This window comes from Aplosporella prunicola (assembly GCF_010093885.1).
Source record: "Aplosporella prunicola CBS 121167 unplaced genomic scaffold K452scaffold_5, whole genome shotgun sequence".
NCBI classification, from domain to species: domain Eukaryota; kingdom Fungi; phylum Ascomycota; class Dothideomycetes; order Botryosphaeriales; family Aplosporellaceae; genus Aplosporella; species Aplosporella prunicola.
The window spans coordinates 670,790-688,812 of NW_022983533.1; the positions used below are offsets into that span (position 1 = coordinate 670,790).

At 52.5% G+C, this 18,023-nt stretch overlaps 6 protein-coding genes across 6 annotated transcripts; 5 read left to right on the plus strand and 1 right to left on the minus strand.

Annotated features, from left to right (window-relative positions):
- Nucleotides 1-80: 80 nt before the first annotated feature.
- On the minus strand, nucleotides 81-1,412 carry K452DRAFT_306027 (uncharacterized protein; the record flags this gene model as incomplete). The annotated part of the gene is made up of 2 exons (XM_033542947.1): nucleotides 81-793; nucleotides 854-1,412. The coding sequence occupies 2 exons, from the start codon at nucleotides 1,410-1,412 to the stop codon at nucleotides 81-83; spliced, it is 1,272 nt and encodes a 423-aa protein (XP_033400803.1).
- Nucleotides 1,413-4,520: 3,108 nt separating this feature from the next.
- K452DRAFT_222300 (uncharacterized protein) lies at nucleotides 4,521-6,894 on the plus strand (the record flags this gene model as incomplete). Its single annotated transcript, XM_033536554.1, has 2 exons — nucleotides 4,521-6,639; nucleotides 6,698-6,894. The coding sequence occupies 2 exons, from the start codon at nucleotides 4,521-4,523 to the stop codon at nucleotides 6,892-6,894; spliced, it is 2,316 nt and encodes a 771-aa protein (XP_033400804.1).
- A 2,325-nt stretch (nucleotides 6,895-9,219) lies between these two features.
- Nucleotides 9,220-10,360, plus strand: K452DRAFT_316214 (uncharacterized protein; the record flags this gene model as incomplete). Its single annotated transcript, XM_033543943.1, has 1 exon — nucleotides 9,220-10,360. One exon carries the CDS (start codon nucleotides 9,220-9,222, stop codon nucleotides 10,291-10,293), a length of 1,074 nt encoding a protein of 357 aa, XP_033400805.1. The 3' UTR covers nucleotides 10,294-10,360.
- A 1,554-nt stretch (nucleotides 10,361-11,914) lies between these two features.
- K452DRAFT_343638 (uncharacterized protein) lies at nucleotides 11,915-13,029 on the plus strand (the record flags this gene model as incomplete). Its single annotated transcript, XM_033545410.1, has 2 exons — nucleotides 11,915-12,720; nucleotides 12,786-13,029. 2 exons carry the CDS (start codon nucleotides 11,915-11,917, stop codon nucleotides 13,027-13,029), a joined length of 1,050 nt encoding a protein of 349 aa, XP_033400806.1.
- An 855-nt stretch (nucleotides 13,030-13,884) lies between these two features.
- K452DRAFT_306031 (uncharacterized protein) lies at nucleotides 13,885-15,024 on the plus strand (the record flags this gene model as incomplete). The annotated part of the gene is made up of 1 exon (XM_033542948.1): nucleotides 13,885-15,024. One exon carries the CDS (start codon nucleotides 13,885-13,887, stop codon nucleotides 15,022-15,024), a length of 1,140 nt encoding a protein of 379 aa, XP_033400807.1.
- A 1,286-nt stretch (nucleotides 15,025-16,310) lies between these two features.
- Nucleotides 16,311-17,507, plus strand: K452DRAFT_295646 (uncharacterized protein; the record flags this gene model as incomplete). Its single annotated transcript, XM_033541837.1, has 1 exon — nucleotides 16,311-17,507. One exon carries the CDS (start codon nucleotides 16,311-16,313, stop codon nucleotides 17,505-17,507), a length of 1,197 nt encoding a protein of 398 aa, XP_033400808.1.
- Nucleotides 17,508-18,023: the final 516 nt, after the last annotated feature.

An 18,023-nucleotide genomic window follows, 5' to 3' on the forward strand; every position in this document is an offset into this window, starting at 1 on the left:
CCAACTGCCATCCACCCTTCGGCATTTCATAAACCAAAGCCAACAAAGAGAGAAAGCCTCATGTCATCCTTGAAGCTGCCTTAGCCACGCTTACGCTGGGGCGGCGACGGTCCCTCCCAGATCGACTTGATGGACTCCAACGACGAGGCCGACCACGAGTGCTTATGCTGGCCACGAGCACGCACAGCAGCAGCCGGGGTCTTGGTCGGCGTCTCCGGGATAGCCGGCATGGTGTCAACACCAGCAGCAGCGGAGCTGCCAGACCCGAGAACGGATGAAGCCCGAGATCTCGCGACGGGCGTGAGGCACGCCGAGGCGTTGGACGGCGTCGTAGAAGCCGGCTCCTCGCGCGCAGTGCCGTAGACGGACACGGAGCCAGTCGAAACCACGGAATTAGGAGCGGCGCTGCCGCCGGCGGAAGATGCGTCCCATGATGCGTGAGAGGTGTTGGTGCGGGCGCGATTGCGCTTGAAGTGCCGCTTGGAACTCTTTTGGAAGTGCTTCTGCTGCTTGCCACTTATGCCTGTGTTGCTGCCGCGGCGGCTGCCGGTCGGGGAGACAACCTCGCTATCCAGAATCGATGGTTCTGATTCGAGGTCAGTGTAGTAACCACTGACAGCGGCCAGATGCGTCGTCTGCGGGATACCTGAGCGTGGAGATGGGGAACTGGTGCCGGAGTCGTCCTCTCTGATTGGGTGTGGCACGTCTTCGATATCACGAGACTGTGCGATGCGTCCTTGGACACGGTTGGCAAGCGTGGTGTCGGCCATTTCAGCGACCATAGAGGCCCAGTCTGTGAATCATTAGCTTGACGATGTTTTACATTACAAGCTTAGTGGCACAATATGCTTACCGGGTACAGAGGCGCCTGAACCAGTGGCAATGGCTGGGAAATCGCCGACAGTTTGCGCACGGTTTGAGAGAGGAACAGTCTCGTTGTTATCCAAGCGCTTCACTTTCTGGGCTCCTTCCTTCCAGACAGAAGTACCCATCTGAGCATCCTTTCCAAGCTCGAGACGGCGCACCTGGGCAAGCTGGTTGGCGAAAGCGGCCGGATCGGCGTGGTCGTGAAGATTATGATGCATCGGCAAGACGTACGCCGGGTTGGAGCGAACCGGAATGAAGTTCATGTCAGCGTCGGGCGTATAGGTTGCTGGCTCGATAGCCTGAGCTTGATCGTTGTAGATGTAGTGTCCAGCCATCATCCAGAGCACACCATCTTGAGCCTCTTGGGGCTCAGGCATGCCACTGACAGCAATGAAAGTTCCTTCTGGGGTACTAGGGCGAGGATGAATGTATTCGTCTCTAGAGATTGAGGAAGAGGGGGCCGGCGCGGCTGCAGCAAGCCTCTGTCGCAGATCGCTCAGAGCAGCAGCATGCTCTTCGTTGACAGAGTCGCGATGGTCGGACATGGCAAATGGTTGCAAAGATTCTTTGTCAAACTATCAGGTACTACTAGTTCTTATTTATGTTTGACGAAACTTAACCGAGCAAGAGGTGCTGGTGTGGAGTGGATTGGTGCGACTTACGAATGACGGGTTTCAAGGACACAACGACAGACGTTGCGTGTTGGGAATGTGGCGTATGTAGCCGCAAGAATAGGACAAGGTGGTTTCGATCGAGGCCGGACGGTTTGGGATGACGGTTTGAACGCAGCGAGTACTCGCTGATGATCTGAGTAGAGGACGAGTGACAGCAACCCAAGTGTCTATACAGTCGCAAAGGAACAAGGAGGTGCTTAGAATACGGCTCGGTAGCTCTGAGCTTAAAGGCGTAGGTGTGTCGCGTTGGACATGTTGATTGCCTGTTGGACCTAAGGCGAAAGTCGTCGACCAAACAACAAGCGCTGTTGATGACAAAGCGGCAGACCTGCTGCAAGTAGTGCGAAGTTGGCGCAGACGCTCGAAAGCGCCGAGTCGAAAGGTGCTGAGAGCAAGTTTGTATGGACGTTGGTGCGGATGGAGCGGGGGGTTGACAGTGGTTGAAGGCACTTGAAAGTGATGGCACAGGTCAGAGCTAACAGGCAGACATGAATGCAACCAACAGAAAGTTGCAAGGAAAAGAAGGCATGCGGTCTGCTTCCACCGCCGCCAAGAAACAAATAAGCAGAGAAAACAATTAACGTCCGTCACCGTTATGCGAGATTCATCGCCTGAGATAATGAGGTTTGTACGGAGTAGAAACGAAATCCAGTTAAGATGTTTGTAGTATGTGTACGCCCTAAAACCTTTTCATCCATATCCAGGATTAGGGCTTGTAGCTAGACAAGGAGCGTTCCATAGGACTGATTGTATCCTTCCCCATCTCGCTAAACGGTGAATCTCTCTTGATGGCAAGGATGTTAGTCGTCTTGGTGGCTCCTGCTTAGGTAAGATTTCCAACTCTCCACGCCCAAGTGTTGCCAGTCGGTATCCTAGAGCTTTTATGCCGTGGCGCTTCTATCAATTACCATCTTGCGACGCGGTTAACACAATGTCTCCAACTTTGACTTATTCTTGAATCAACATTATTCTTAAGTGGTGTCCGTAAAGTGTATTAAACCTGGTTTGTTGGATCCTCGTACCAGCACCAGCTGTGTTATTCTGTCCGATCGTAGCGGTCGCGACAGGATTTGGTGAATGGCGTAAAAAAAGCTCGTTTTCGAAAAGATCAACTCTCCGGCGGATATTAAAGGTATTGAAAAAAAAAGATGGCGCGCCCGGGAATAAGATGTAAACCATCGTCGGTTAATATGGCCTTAGGAAGAGATTCAATCGCTCAAATCCCGAGAACCCTTAGGCGTTGCAGCAGCCAGCGTACGATCGCTCAATTCTGGCTATTGGATTGGAGCCCGGTAGAATTGGCTGTTCATCAGATGCATCAATAAAGAGTGAGCTTTTTGACCGGTTGTGCAACGAACTTGTCTCGCTGTTCAGCTGTTGCACAACTCATCAATTATCGCTGCACCTAGCCGTGAGTACCGCGACACTGCAACACGTCAACATGTGTCCAAAGATGTTTTTTCTTGGGCAGAAAAATTGCCTTGTATATCACAAATAAAGAGTATAAGAGCATACTCACATGCTGGCAAACTTGAAGACCAATCAATGCACGCGTACCCAGTGAACGCAGGGGGTGCCCGAGACAGGTAACTCGACCTTCAGCTTTCGGTATTTTGTCCGACCATGCTCTTTTCTTTGCGGATGCAGTGGCAGTACGCTGCATCTCTTCTTGTGAATGCATCCCCCCATCCATAACAAACTGACCACTGATTTTTAGGTCAATACGTTTTGAGAGGTTAGCTCTTGCTAGGGGGACGAAACAGAAGCCGCCTTTTGACCTTGAGAAGAGCATGTTGAATCCCTGCAAGTCGCCGGCAGATTGCAATTTACCTCTGCTCCCTAACTTCCGTGACCCTGGTGAATGAGACGAGACCCCTATTGAATTGAAGGCACGCAGACCGGTAGAGCACGGCTCTTTTACATCTTCTCGAGTGGCTAGTCATGGTCGCGGGTCGAGCTCAAGCACTCGGAAGCTCTCAGGTGCTCCTACGTGGCAAGCGGGCCATTGCCTTCGATGAACAGTCGACGGACAACACAGATGAGGGGAAACGAAACGTTGAAGACGGGTAGCTCACGCGCTGAACGCACAAAGTTTCGGGCGCGGCGTTCTTTTGATAAGATTTAAGCAGGCACGGGAGCGGAGATGGGTCGGGCTGAAACACGCCCCCAGCCGTTGTTATTAGCATCAGGAGCTTTTCGTACGATGTGGCAGCATGCGGTGGCAAGGCGGCGTCGCACAACAGCGTGACTCTTGTGGGAGGCGGATACATAAGGCCATCAGGAGAGATGGTGTTCTCTCGACTTCGGATTGTGCCGAAGGGCCGCAGGTACAACACCCGCTGCCAGTCACGACGAATGGGATGGAAAGCAGAATGCGGGAGCTGGAGCGATTGCCGGATGATCCTCGTCGGTATTGGCGTCATAACTGACTTCACAGTGGAAAGGCGAGGCGAGGGAATCGAGGGGCACTTGGGTGGAGTGAAAAAGGTCCGAAGAGCTCCCGCCTGGCCCAACACGTCGATTGGGTTTGTGTTTGCGTGCACGCGGGAACGCAACGCGTCTACCGGGCAACGGCGTGGACGAGGGTTGCGATCGAGGGATTTTATTGGGAATTGAATTTTTTTGCGCGCAGCCGCAGACGGTGATACAGCGGATCAGGTGCTGACTGGTGACTGACTGCCCGACTGCGATCGTTGATAAAGGCCAGTCGGACCCTCCCGCCTGATGACGTTACGTGGGGCAGGCCTTTCAAAAAACTGAGCTAGCTGCAGTCAGGCGCGAGCTATCCGGCGCTTTCAACAACATCAGAACACCGAACCCAACACCGCTTCTCTTACCTCCCGCTGCGAGCAGCTCTCTCTCACCTCTCAATCCCTCTTCCTTTGCTTCGCTCCTCTTGCTGTCGGCGAGCAATCCCCCCATTCTCCGACACACCTTCTCCCATCTCCCGTTGACGGATCGAACCACCCCTCCTCCACGATGCCCGCTCAGGCTCCTCCTCCCCTCGAGGGGAAGAAGCGACGTGTCGCCGTCATGACCTCGGGTGGTGATGCCCCGGGTATGAACGGTGCCGTCCGCGCTGTTGTCCGCATGGCCCTCGCCAAGGGCTGCGAGGCTTACGCCGTTTACGAAGGTTACGAAGGCCTTGTTCAGGGCGGTGATATGATCAGATCGATGGGCTGGGAGGACGTCCGGGGCTGGCTCTCCGAGGGCGGTACTCTCATCGGTACTGCACGTTGCATGACCTTCAGGGAAAGGCCAGGCCGTTTGCAAGCCGCCAAGAACATGGTCACTAAGGGCATTGACGCTCTCGTCATCTGCGGTGGTGATGGCAGTTTGACGGGTGCCGACCTCTTCCGGTCCGAGTGGCCTAGCTTGGTCGAGGAGCTTGTCGAGAAGAAGATCATGACCAAGGAGCAGGTCGAGCCCTTCAGGCACCTGAACATCGTCGGTCTGGTTGGCTCCATTGACAACGACCTTGCTGGTACCGACGCGACCATTGGCGCTTACTCCTCGCTCGGTGTTATTTGCGATGCCATCGACAAGCTCGACTCTACCGCTTCCTCTCACCAGAGAGCTTTCGTCATCGAAGTCATGGGCAGGCATTGCGGTTGGTTGGCCCTTATGGCTGGTGTGGCCAGCGGCGCCGACTACGTGTTCCTCCCCGAGAAGCCGCCTTCGGAGAACTGGCAGGAGGAAATGTCCAAGATTATCACCAAGCACCGTTCCGAGGGCAAGAGAAAGACCATGGTCATTGTCGCCGAGGGTGCGCACGACAGCAACCTGACCCCTGTCACCCCCGCGACTGTCAAGGACGTCCTCGCCAACAAGCTCAAGCTTGATACCAGAATCACCACTCTGGGCCACGTCCAAAGAGGTGGCGAGGCCTGCGCATATGACCGTCTGCTTTCGACCATCCAGGGCGCTGAGGCCGTCAATGCCGTGTTGGAATCCACTCCCGAAACTCCTAGCCCTGTCATTTGTATCCGTGAGAACAAGATTGTCCGCGAGTCTCTCATGGAAGCTGTCAAGCAGACTCACGAGGTTGCCGAAGCCATTGCTGCTAAGGACTTCGGCCGCGCCATGAGCTTGAGAGATGCCGAGTTTGCTGAATACCACTCTGCGTACACCATCACCACCGCTGCCAAGCTTCCCGGCCTTACCCTCCCTGAGGAGAAGCGCATGCGTGTCGGTCTCATTCACGTCGGTGCTCCTGCCGGTGGTATGAACGCTGCCACCCGTGCCGCTGTAGCATACTGTTTGGCTCGTGGTCACACCCCGCTTGCCCTCTACAACGGTTTCCCCGGCCTCGTCAGGCATCACGGCGACAAGCCTCTTGGCTCTGTGCGTGAGATCAAGTGGCTTGATGCCGAATCCTGGATCAGCAAGGGTGGTTCCGAGATCGGTACCAACCGTGGTCTGCCCGCCGACGAGGAGGGCGGTCTCGAGGCCGTCGCGAAGGTCTTTGAGCAGTACAACCTCCAGGCTCTGTTCGTTGTTGGTGGTTTCGAGGCCTTTACTGCTGTCAGCCAGCTTAGGAAGGGCCGGGCCCAATACGATGCCTTCAAGATCCCCATGACCGTCCTCCCCGCTACCGTCTCCAACAACGTTCCCGGTACCGAATACTCCCTTGGTAGCGACACTTGCCTCAACTCTCTTATCCAGTACTGCGATGTCATGAGGCAGTCTGCTTCTTCTTCTCGCCGCCGTGTCTTCGTCATCGAGACCCAGGGTGGTGCCTCCGGCTACATCGCCACCATTGCCGGTGTTTCCATTGGTGCCCTTGCTGTCTACACCCCTGAAGAGGGCATTGACATCAAGATGCTTTCTCGTGACATTGATTACCTTCGCGAGACGTTTGGCAAGGACAAGGGCATGGGTCACTCCGGAAAGATTATCCTACGTAACGAGAAGGCCTCGTCCGTCTACACCACCGAGCTGATCGCCGATATCATCCGTGCCGAGGCCGGCGGTCGCTTCGAGTCCCGTCATGGTGTCCCCGGCCACTTCCAACAGGGTGGCAAGCCCTCGCCCATGGACAGGATGAGGGGTACCAGGTTCGGTGTCAGGAGTTTGCAGCACATTGAGGCCTTTGCAGGTAAGAACATCCAGTCTATCTTCTCATTATCTAAAGCAGGTATGCTAACCCTTTACAGGCAAGAGCAAGGACGACATTGCCAACGACCCGCTCAGCGCGGCCGTCATCGGTATCCGAGGCGCCTCGGTGCAGTTCTCTGGTATGGAGAAGGTCGAGGCCGAGGAGACGGACTGGAAGCACCGTCGTCCCAAGAACGAGTTCTGGATGGCCTACAAGGGCCTCATCGACACGCTCAGCGGCAGGCCTACGGTTTAAGCACGCTCCGAACGCACACGGGGATCCGAAAAGGAAACCCTCATAAAATGATACCTAGTCTTATGCTGAATTGCTAGTACCTATTCGTAGTACTGGGCACTACACTACTCCTTCTGGTCACGAGGGCGCGCTTGGGCGCTCAGGTATGTGGCATGGTTCATGACTGATGCGTCTCTTCATGTTGAGTTTTTAGTACACGGAAATGATAAACGCTTTATTCTTGATCTACAAATCGCTACGCATGTTTGAGTTCACGTGTCTGACTGCACCTGCTTGTTTGCTCTTGAGCTGCCCCCTTTTGGGCGGTGTTGTATGGTTACATGTGGCTTTCTACCGTTTGCTTGATTCGCCACCTCCGTCGTGGCCAGGTCATATGCTCATAGGTAGGTAGCCAGACGGGCTCTTGTATGCAAGCTTCCGTCAAAACTGAGTTTCGAACCACGTGGGCTCATTTCATGTTCTAAATCTTTCCTATTGAGATCGCTTTATTTTGTGTTGGTAATTTGATTGCTTTTCCACGACAGAGCGAGATATCTCAGACCTTAGAGGAGGTTAAGCGCTCGTGCCTACCTTATCAAGGCAATGGCCTTTGAGTTTTTCTGCATTTGGAAGGAGCCCCTTCCGCAGGCTCTTGCCTCTCATGAAGCTCTTACCCTTTTACCGATGTTATTACTTCTCTTACGAAACCTACTTCTTTCCCACAAGACTTACCTCTTCCATTAAGCTGTTCTCTCCTTAAGTCCACGAGCTTACCGTCAAAACTCGTCCTTACATTACATCTGACTTCCTTACCATGGACACCTTCTCTGGGATCGATTGCCATTCGCGAAACTTTACCATTCGCGACCTAGCCGCTAACAATCCTCAACCATCTTTTCGCTCTATTAAACTCCCAAGATCAGGCACCAGTGATTCAGTATCATCGTACCTTCACCGCTCGCTTCACTGTTCGGTTCCTATCGCTTTGGGGGCTTCAATGGAAGGCGCGTCTTCCACAACTGATCACAGCATTTCAAGAGCCTCAGAAGGTAAGTCTACCCTAGACCGGGACATAATATCCCTCACTTCACTCCTAACACCAGTATCCAGCCTGCCGTTGTCAGACAGGGACGTTTGACAAGAAGCTGTCGAAGCTACACCACACCTATTCTAGGTCCAAACAACTACTACAATGAGGTCTATTGTATCATGGTCGATTTACTTGGCAGCCTCTTCAACTTTAGACGGTTGGAAGTCAGACACGGAGAGCAAGATCACGTCATCGAGCCTGACAAGACTGTCAGCCCTAGACCATCACCGTCTTCATTACAATGCCAACACGCTCACGGTACGACTTTGGGTTTTCATAATCTTACCAGCGAATCAAATACAACACGAAGGAGCATATTCACCGGCGCCAACTAACTTCCGTCACCATCGAGCAAGATCTAACGTATGGTGAGATAGGGAAGGATACAAACAATCTCTAGCTACATGTCTGAGCCCTGGGTATAAGTGAAGAGACCCTTAGTCGGATACATACCTACAAACATCTTGGCTGTGTTTCATTTCCGCTCCGTACACGCATCTATCTCGTTGGGCGGCGAATTCCGCTTGACGGTGACGGACGTTATATACGCAGGAACATGTAGCGGCTGGTGAGGGTAGCTGCATACTCATCCAACACCAACAGCTTGGCCTATATCTGTCTCCGGACTTCATTAATGCATATTATCGAATATCGATGGGCGCGGCATTAGAGCAAGCAGCGGAAAGACGGTTCTGCTCTAAGAGAGAGTGCTATAAATGGGCCAAAGGAAGGATGGGTTGAGAGTCGGGAGAGGACTTGTTGGCTCAATGGCCATCCCGCATCTGTAAGTGTCTTCGATCTTTCCTTTCAAAAGAATCTGCTTTCATTCATTCAAGTTTTTTTTCAAAGCATCGACTCTCTTAAGTCACGGGAGAGTTTGATTATCCTTTTTATCTTTCCCGGAAACTCGGCTCTTTTTCCGTATATGGCACCTTCAAGCACCAATTAAGGACACATCCCATTGTTAAACCACGGCTTGTTCCGCACCTTTACATGCACCTACCCTTCTGTTACCCTGCTCGCACTAAGTCACACCCTGCTACAGTCACTGTTTATTAATATGCTTTTGGCCAGAGCTTGCACTTAACATGCTCAGCAGAAGGTGTCTTGGTCTTTATAAACGCGTCCCACCCCCAGCAACTGCCTACCCTACCCGAACGCTCACCTCTTCCTTTGTTTACCCCCCACACTCAGCGACACTCTACTCGGGTGTCCGCATCTTCTCTTCCCACAGGATCCTCCTCTAGTCTTTCAAGATGTCCGCTCCTGCTTCGAACACCCGCCCTCTTGGATCAACTACATCTGGTACTCAATGGATATACGTTTCCGGTATCCTCGGTCCTCAGCCCATCAGCTCTGCCAGTTACTGGTTTGGCAAGATGGCCCATTACATCTACGACTCTGAGAGGCGCCCTGTGCGCCCGATGTCGATCGATCCTAACGCTCCCACGATCTTGGAGCCGACTACCGATCCTGCCCATCCTGTCTACTATGAAACGCTTCCTGGCCCTGGTGGAAAAGCCGCCTTCACCCAGTGGGGTCTGGAGTGGCAGCTGGAGAATGTCAACGTTGCGCTCCATGCGACCGCCATGCAGCAATTCGAAGCTCAACTGGCTCAGCAGGGTCCGACGCAACGTCAGGAAGAGATCGAGAAGTATAAAGAATGGGTACGCCAGCGCACCTTCAAGGGATCCAGCAGATACGGCAAAGGCCCGTACACCGGCGTTCAAGGCGAACGTGCCCATGCCAACTTCAGCTTCCGCCCCGACGCTCCGGTGTTTACACCATCCCGCACTCCATCTCCCGACAAGAAGGCTCACCTTGTTGGTCAAGGCCACCCCGACATCGAACCTCAGCTCGGTATGGCTCCTCAGTCTGGCTTCAACACTCCGTCTGGCTTGACCTTGCAGCCTGGCATGACCTTCCAGTCTGGCACGCACTTTCAGCCTGGTATGAATTTCCAGCCTGGCATGAACGGCCAGCTTGGTATGACCCCTCAGCCCGTCATGCAACAGACACAGGCTCCATCCTTCCAGCACGGCACTTCATACTCTGTGGGAACTGAAGGCGACTTCCCCTCTGCGGATAACATGATCCCGGGCAACCTGTTCTCTCCTGTCCTCCCTCCCGACAACAATGTCGGACAAGGCATGATGCCTAGGTTCGAGAACAATGGCCTTGTCCAGCAGCCCGGTGCACGTGGCCGTGACGATGATCACGACTTTGATGATGGACACAACGGTCGCAACGGCCGCAACGGTCGTGGCTTTTGTGGTGGTTCTCGTGGTGGCCTTCGTGGCGACCGCAATGGCTATGAAAACGGCTTCTGATCCCACAATGGAACCTCCAGCACTTCTTTCGACGGTATTCCCTTTGACAGTTTCCCTTTGGCAATTCCCTCTTTGGCAACTCACTTTCGCAAGAGTTTTGGTGCGGTTTGATGGATACCCGACATGGTTGCGCGGGTGGTAGATTGGTTTTTCTTTCTAGCTTTCACTCTTTAGTGAACTCTCTGCTTTCTTCAATTGCGGCTATGCATGCATGACATGCATGATATGGGTTGGATCACCTGGGGTTTTGGAAAGGTCTCTTCACAACTTCACGACTTGAGTTCCGCTTGCTCTGCCTGCATGGCTAAAGAAGCTTAAAGAAGTTTAGGTACAACTCTCCGAATGCAAAAAATCCATTGTTGGCTCTTGACGCCAACTTTGGAGCAAACTATCATGTCTCGTCGTGCTTGCTTGTAGTGATTTGAGTGGCTTTAGGACCTTTGTTCCTAGAATGTGCTTTGTACAAAACAATTGTTCAATCAAACCTGGCTGCAACATTTGAACTGGTTAACAAACCCCACTCCTCAAAAAGTAGTTCATTGGTATATCCAGCCAGAGGTTGCGTAACCTTTCGCATACCTTTACCATTGTAGCGAGAAGAAACGTTGCAAACAGTCAACTCTGATATTAAAAGCCTTAAGTTGCTGATCATCCCAAATGTTGTAACCAAGTTTGGCTGTATTCGATCCAAGATGTAGAGTCTCTACCAAAATCACCAAGTCTCCTCTCAAGAAAAGACTACGCCCAAGGTCAGTCCTGCGGCTTTCATCCATGCAACTAGTTTTGCGAATGGGAAAGATGACAACGGCGGCAGCGACAGGTTGATAGAGCACTTTGGCACGGGGCTGACGTAGAGCATTTTACTTGGGCCCTTGTGCTCTCGTTGCCTACCCCTCCACAGCATCATCATAGAGACTCAGATGGCGAATATAACAGCCACATTCTGGAGACAGAAAGACTTATGAAACATGCAACAGCTCTATATTTCTTCTGAACGTTACAGTAGTTGTGAAGCCAGAAGTTTCGTTGATGTTTTAATTATTGGCATGGTTCCAGCTCGGTCTCTCTAAGGGTAACACTTCAACATTATAGTCCACCAAACACTTTTACCTGCCCAAGTAGTGCATAGATAGTAAAAAATTCTTATTCGTGCGAGTTAGAATAGCTTTAAGTGCCACGAGCTCAATACATTTTCGATGCTTATTCAGTGTCTGTTTGAGATGCAGCTGCAACAACCGAAGCGACACTGCGCAGCGAACCTTAGAGATTTCAAATCAGCCCCTCATAGCGCTTGATAGCAATGGGGGAGTAAGGCTTTCGGGTCTGTTTAGGTTGGGATGACGTAGCTTCTAGCTCGAGTCAAGATCGTAAGTTGGTGCCGGAGTCATTCATTCACCTTCACTTGGACTTTTTTGGAATGACGTAATGATGTAATAATGGCAACGGTTACTATTGTCGATAGCCTAATGTGTGAAAGAGCCTGTCCCGAAGTCCTGCCAAAAACGGCGCTAAGAAACAGTCAAGTTCCTAGCCCTGCTGCACCGTCTCCTCCACCCTCCTCACTATCGACTCGTCTTGAACTCGACGCAATCAGTGACCAGCAATCAACAACAAACCCAACATGTCGATGTCCGGCTCGGACGGAGTCATGACTCCTGACTCTGGCTGGACGCCAGTGTTCCAGACAACTAGACACCATGACACGAGTACTGAAGCCATCCTTGCTGCTGTCAACAGCATGCAGGACACCATGAGCAGCGGGTTCGCTGGCCTGAGTGACGACGTAAAGGGTCTGAGCAATGAAGTTAAGGGCTTGAACATCGAAGTGAAGGGTGTGAGCAATGACACCAAGGGCCTAAGCAACGACATCAGAAGTCTGCGCTATGATATCCGCGACGAATCCTCCAACATTCGCAAGGACATTCATGACGATATCAAGGGCCAGAACAGCAGTGTCAAAAACCTACGCAACGAACTGAAATGCGGATTCTCCACCCTCCGTGAGGGCATTCATGACGATATCAAAGAGCTAGACAAGGAAACACACGGCGGATTTTCCAGTCTCCGCGCCGACATTCGTGGCGAGGTCAAGGGTTTAGGCGACAATATCAAGAAGAGCCTGCAAAACGACCTGGAGGACAAGTTATTCAACCTCCGCGAGCACATTCGTGATGATGTCAGTGGTCTAAGCAATGGTATCAGAGACCTAGGCAAGGAAACACAAGACGGATTGTCCACCCTTCGCGAGGACATTCATGACGATTTTAAGGGCCTACAGAACCTGCAAGACAAATGCGTAGACCTAATCGAAGACGCTGACTTGCGTGGCAACACCTGGAATGGACTCAACAATGCCGAGATTCTTCGCAAGGAGCTCAAGGACCTAAGCATAGAGATTCTCAATCATCTTAAGCCCGAGAAATCTACGTGAGTCCAGACACCTAATCCGAGGCCTAATGAATACTTAACTGATTAATATTTCTCGTTTCTAGCAACCTCGCCGGGCACAACTTTGCAGAGGACTATCTGAAGAAAGAACTTAGACCGGTTAAGTTTGAATTTACCGATGAAGATATTTCGTACAGCCCTAAAATGGTTGCCGACATCTACACACTCTCGGAGGAGCAGATTGATGAGCTCTTAGACCATTTGTTTGTGGAACCTGAGTCGATCCCCAAGGGTTTGGAGAATAAGAGGTTGAAGCTCCTGCGTACTTACGGATTGGTTGATTTTTAAGCCGGCAGGGCTGGTGTGGTTCGCATTCTCTCAGCACGCGCGAATGCAGAATTATTTTCCCTCATGCTCGATCCCATAGGCATAAAGAAGTCCTACGTCTTCACATTAATCCGACTTGGGTGCATGGTGCTCAGTGTAGTGGCTTCTTGAAAATACATAAAATGACTCAAGTCAATACGTGTGTCTGTTCCTGTGCTAAAGATCCGAGCCCCAGCGCGCCTTGAATTATCACAGTTGGAAGGTCAGATATTTTTACAATCTACATACCCTCATGGGCAATGTAACTAGATACAGGTGCAAGCTCTTGGCCTACGTAAGAGGTGATCCATAACAAATGTTCCCATCTACATACAGGAGCATTTGGGCATGGGCACAGTAAACCAATGCAAGTCCTAGGTCTTTAAAAGAGGTTATCTATAGGGAACGTCCTCTAATTACAGGAGCATGTCAAAAAGACGTGACATAATCCCGCTTCTACGAAGTACCGCTTACTGTGGGAACATGAAATGCTGAGAAATGGGCTGACATTTTCAATTTTCAAGTACATTAAACCGAAAAAAATGTTTTCTCCACGTTTACATAGTTTACAAATCCGCGTGTTTACATCTTTGATAGTTGTGGATTAGAGTTAGTCACCCTATTGCGCCCTAAGGGATCAGTGACTGCGTGTGGTTGAAGAATTTACCAGTGCTTTCGTCGTGTGAACAACGTGAAAGGCACTAACCCCCAAATATATATTTCTTATCCCTTGTCTTATCCTGTCAACTTTATAAATACCCACCTCCGACACTCTAGCGGCGTTCCTGCTACAATTCATTCTCTCCACCCACGTTCGTTCAGCACCAGCATCTCACCATGCTCCCTGGCCATCAACCACCCAACATGCGATTCTTCGCACCCACACCAGCAGCACTGAACGGTGCTCCTCAACCCACCTACAGCGCACCAAAGCCAAGCACCCTCCCTGGCAACCCGCAAAAAATCTACATCAGCGGCGTCCACAATCCCCAGCCGTTGCAACACGCTCGCGCTTGGTTTGCCACAGGGCGCTACTTGTACACCGGTCCAACCGCGCCCGCAGTCCCTCGCTCCCTCCATCCCGCCGCGGACAACACTCTCATTCCCTCCCACGATCCGCACCACCCGCCCGTGTGGGATCCCGCGGACGTGCGCTTCCGCGTCGGCTTCGTGCCAAAGTACGACGAGCTGAATGGCGTCAAGGCGCTGTTGAAGCTGGAAGCGAAGCGCGGGAACAGGGTCGAAGAGCTAACGGCTGCACATGAAGATGCTAGAGGCGCACTTTCGCGGCGCGCGTTGCGCAATGGCGCGGACCCGGGGGTTGGCGGCGGAGCGTCGCGTCTCCAGCAGCAGCGCGCTGGTAATGGGGGATATGTTGTCGTTGAGCCGATGCCGCCAGTGATTGCGACGCAACAGCATCAGCAGGGCTTCGCGCCAGAGAGGCGGTACTGCTTTCCTCAGATGCAGACACAGCAGCCCGGTTGGAGCTACGCTGGTACCCAGATTCGTATGGTCCCGTCGTACCAGACTCGTCCTGGGTATCAGTATCAGTTCCATAACAATGCGGCCTCCTTCCAGCAATCCGGCACGAACATGGACGCGAACCGCCATCAATTCCAGCCTTACCACCCCTACCAGTACCCGCAACAGCAACAGCAGATGCAACAGCAGGTGCAACAGCCTCAGCGTCAGTTTCCGCCCCCACAGAACATGGTCCCGTTCGCCTCCTACGATCCTCAGCCTGTGTACGCGCAGCCTCGTGCTTCTCACCCCGCTCAACCACAAGCTCGGCAGTTCGCGTACGGTCTACAGACTCAGGCTCATCGCCCTAACGTCCAGTATCAAGCCCCCCGCGGCGGTGCTACCCAGCAGACCAGCAACAACAACCATACTGGCCGCGCTCATCCTGGTGCCCCTCTCCCCGCAAGCGTGACTCGTGCTCCGCTACCATCGGTTTACTGTCGATTCCCGTTCTGAGGGCTGTTGAATGATGATGATGATGAAAAGGGTCTTTGATCTTTGGTGTTAGGTTTCTGGGCCACGTCTGAGGGCGTGGTGGTTTGTCATTTCGGTAAACGTGAAAGCGTCAAAGGGTTGGGTCCATTGTTGTATCGAGGATGACATTTGCAAGGCCGGTAGTGGAGGAGGAACTAACGGTGAGATCAAGGTCGATCGGTTGAGGTTCTTGATTCTCTTGTAAGGTGGATTTTTGGAAAGGGCTGAGCGACAGGACCTTGGGCGTGTTCTTTCAAGCTTTGAGAATTATTAGCATAGACACCTTCGTGTAAGGCCTCTTCAGCGGTCTAAATAATTTACAAGTAACTGCTATGGTATGTTTTGCCATGAGTGGGTTCGTGAATGTAGACCCTGGCACATCCCAGCTCTGGTCTTCACTGATTAATATATGCTGGAAATGTGTAACCTCATAAACAATCCTACAGCATACTGGTTCCGAAGACCTCGCAAAAGAAGAAAACTATACTAACTATCCCACACTTAACGTAACAAGTACGTCCAAAAGCAGTAACCGGTCTCGAAAGCCATTCAAAATCCGACTCGGACCAAACACCACACAACAAGTCAACGTTAAATACCAGCAAAGGCCAACCAGTATCCAGCGTGTGGAGAGCGAGCAACGCATTTTTCAAGATATAAAAGATCAGAATGCGCTATCCGCCAGCCGACAGTGACAGTGCTTGCACTGCAAGTCGTTTGACGCGCCAAAATCCCGTTCCAAGTGATGCCTTTTGTTGCCTTCACCTCCGCCGCGGCAAATCTCTTTCCAAGTCTGCGCATTTTGACCATGTCACGTCATACTCCTGCACGTGGCTCAGTCACAGTCAACAGCCATGTTACCCAAACAGGACCACGTCGCTCTAACCGCAAACATTTTTTCGAAGCCTAGTCCGTCTTCTGTGGCTTTTTGTTTATTCCCCTCTAAGCCCTTTCACAAGTGCTACTCCCTAGCATGTTTGTCAGAATCAAGGTTCCGTCCTCGGCGTTCTCTTGCCCAGTCACCCAGCCTTGCGGCCCACGGCCCTTATAAGCGCCGTCTTCCTACCTCTTAACACACTCGTTCCGATCAAATCTTTCTCAGAGTTCGGCGAAACCTTGCCAACAGAGCCGCTTTCACAGCTCTCGCCCGCGCTCGTCATTGCGGCTATTGTCCTTCGTTATCTTTTGGGTCGCCCGCCCTCGACGCCCCGACGGCTTTCTCTTTCACGGTCTTTTCAGCATCGCCGTATACAAGTGCCACAGGCACCATGGTGCCTCCTAACTCATCCACTCACTCCCCTGGTGACGACGATGCGAGCCTCGCGAGCTCCGTCAAGACATCGAGCCCTGTTAAGGCCACGAGCCCCGTCAAGGCAGCCGACCCCAACAAGACCACCAGTCCGTCTAGCCCTATCATTCTCGTCGAGCGTGAGCCGCGCCCTGTCCCAATCGACTCGGCGCGCTATTGGATGGCGCATGGGCGGTACATCTACGACGCGGACGGTAACCCGGTCATCCCTTCAAACATGCGCGACGAGGGCCCGGTGATGCTGGAGCCATATCCACAGGATCGCGCCGCACCCGCCTGGGACCCCATGCCGAGCGACCCAACCCAGCGCACCGAGTTCACGATCCAAGAAGATGAGATCGCGCGGGCCTTTCGTGCGCTTGACGTCGAGAGCCAGGCGAAGCGCAGGGATGAGATTGTCAAGAACACCTTCTCCAAGTCCAAGGGCTATGGTCAGAACACGTTTGCTGGCGTGAACAAGGAGCGCGCCGCGCGTGGTGAGATGGCGCATCACTACGATCCTGAGGGAAAGAGGTCGGCAACGAACAACCCCACTGGCAACTTTCCTCCATCGCGCCCCCAACCCTCCCAGCAGGTAGTTGCTATTGCCTCCCAGTCTCCTCAAGCTTCTCAACAGTACCCGATGATGTACACGCAGCAGCAGATGCTTCCGCCGGCCGCGCTCCCGCTTTCACCGACCATGGCGCCCTTCACTCCTTTTGTATCCACTGTTAACCATGTTCAGCAAGCGGGCTCTACGATGTATCCTCAGCAGGCTGTCTACGGACAACAGCTCCGTGGTGCCAGTTACCCAAACACCTACCAGCCCGTCAATCAGTTGTCGCCCCAGCCCACGTATGCCATGCCCAACGCCTACAGTCCTGACAACGTTCCTGTTGGTCCAGCGATCTATGGCTCTCCCAAGCAGCAAATGCGGCGTTCGTACTCGCAGATGACGACTCCTGGCGGCACACCGCAAATGAAGCCCGGCCAGCAGCCTGTCGCATACCTCCCGACAGGACTCTTGGAGACACCCGTTCTGACATACGCTGTGCCCGCCAAGCAGGACATGGGTATGTACGACCTGGGAATGCAGCAGCAGAACCAGCATCAATACCAGCAACACCAGCAGCAGTACCACCAGCGGCAGTACTACCAGCAGCCGGGACCGCATTAGAGACATGATATTGGAAAGACGTTGGATCTCAGGGCCTATGGTGAAACTACTTCCCCACATTCTCGCGGCGTTTGGCGCTAACTAGTAGTTTCCCCGGTTTGTGGCGCTTTAATTTCCTTTCAGTGTACGATCCTGCTTCGTACACTCTAATCAGCATGCATTGGATTCTCATAATTGGATTGGACTAATTACTTTAATGACCCTAGGGGAGTATGCTCACAAACTTCTATTGCACCTTGTTTTCAATGCGGATGATTCAAGCCTTGGTATTCTTTGTCCCTCAGTTCAAGGCACTTAGGCAATAGCTCGCAGCTACGCGATATATCTGTCTTTTTCCACGCGCTTCACTCACCTTTCCTTCACTAAACAAAGAGAACTGTCCACTTCACCAACACTTCGCAAAACTCCACTTCCAGCTAGACGCCTCTCGACCCACACCGCGGTTAAAGCGACATCCGCAAGGGGAGCGTACATTTATATCTATCTTGGACAAACGGGTAAAATCGTACATAATGC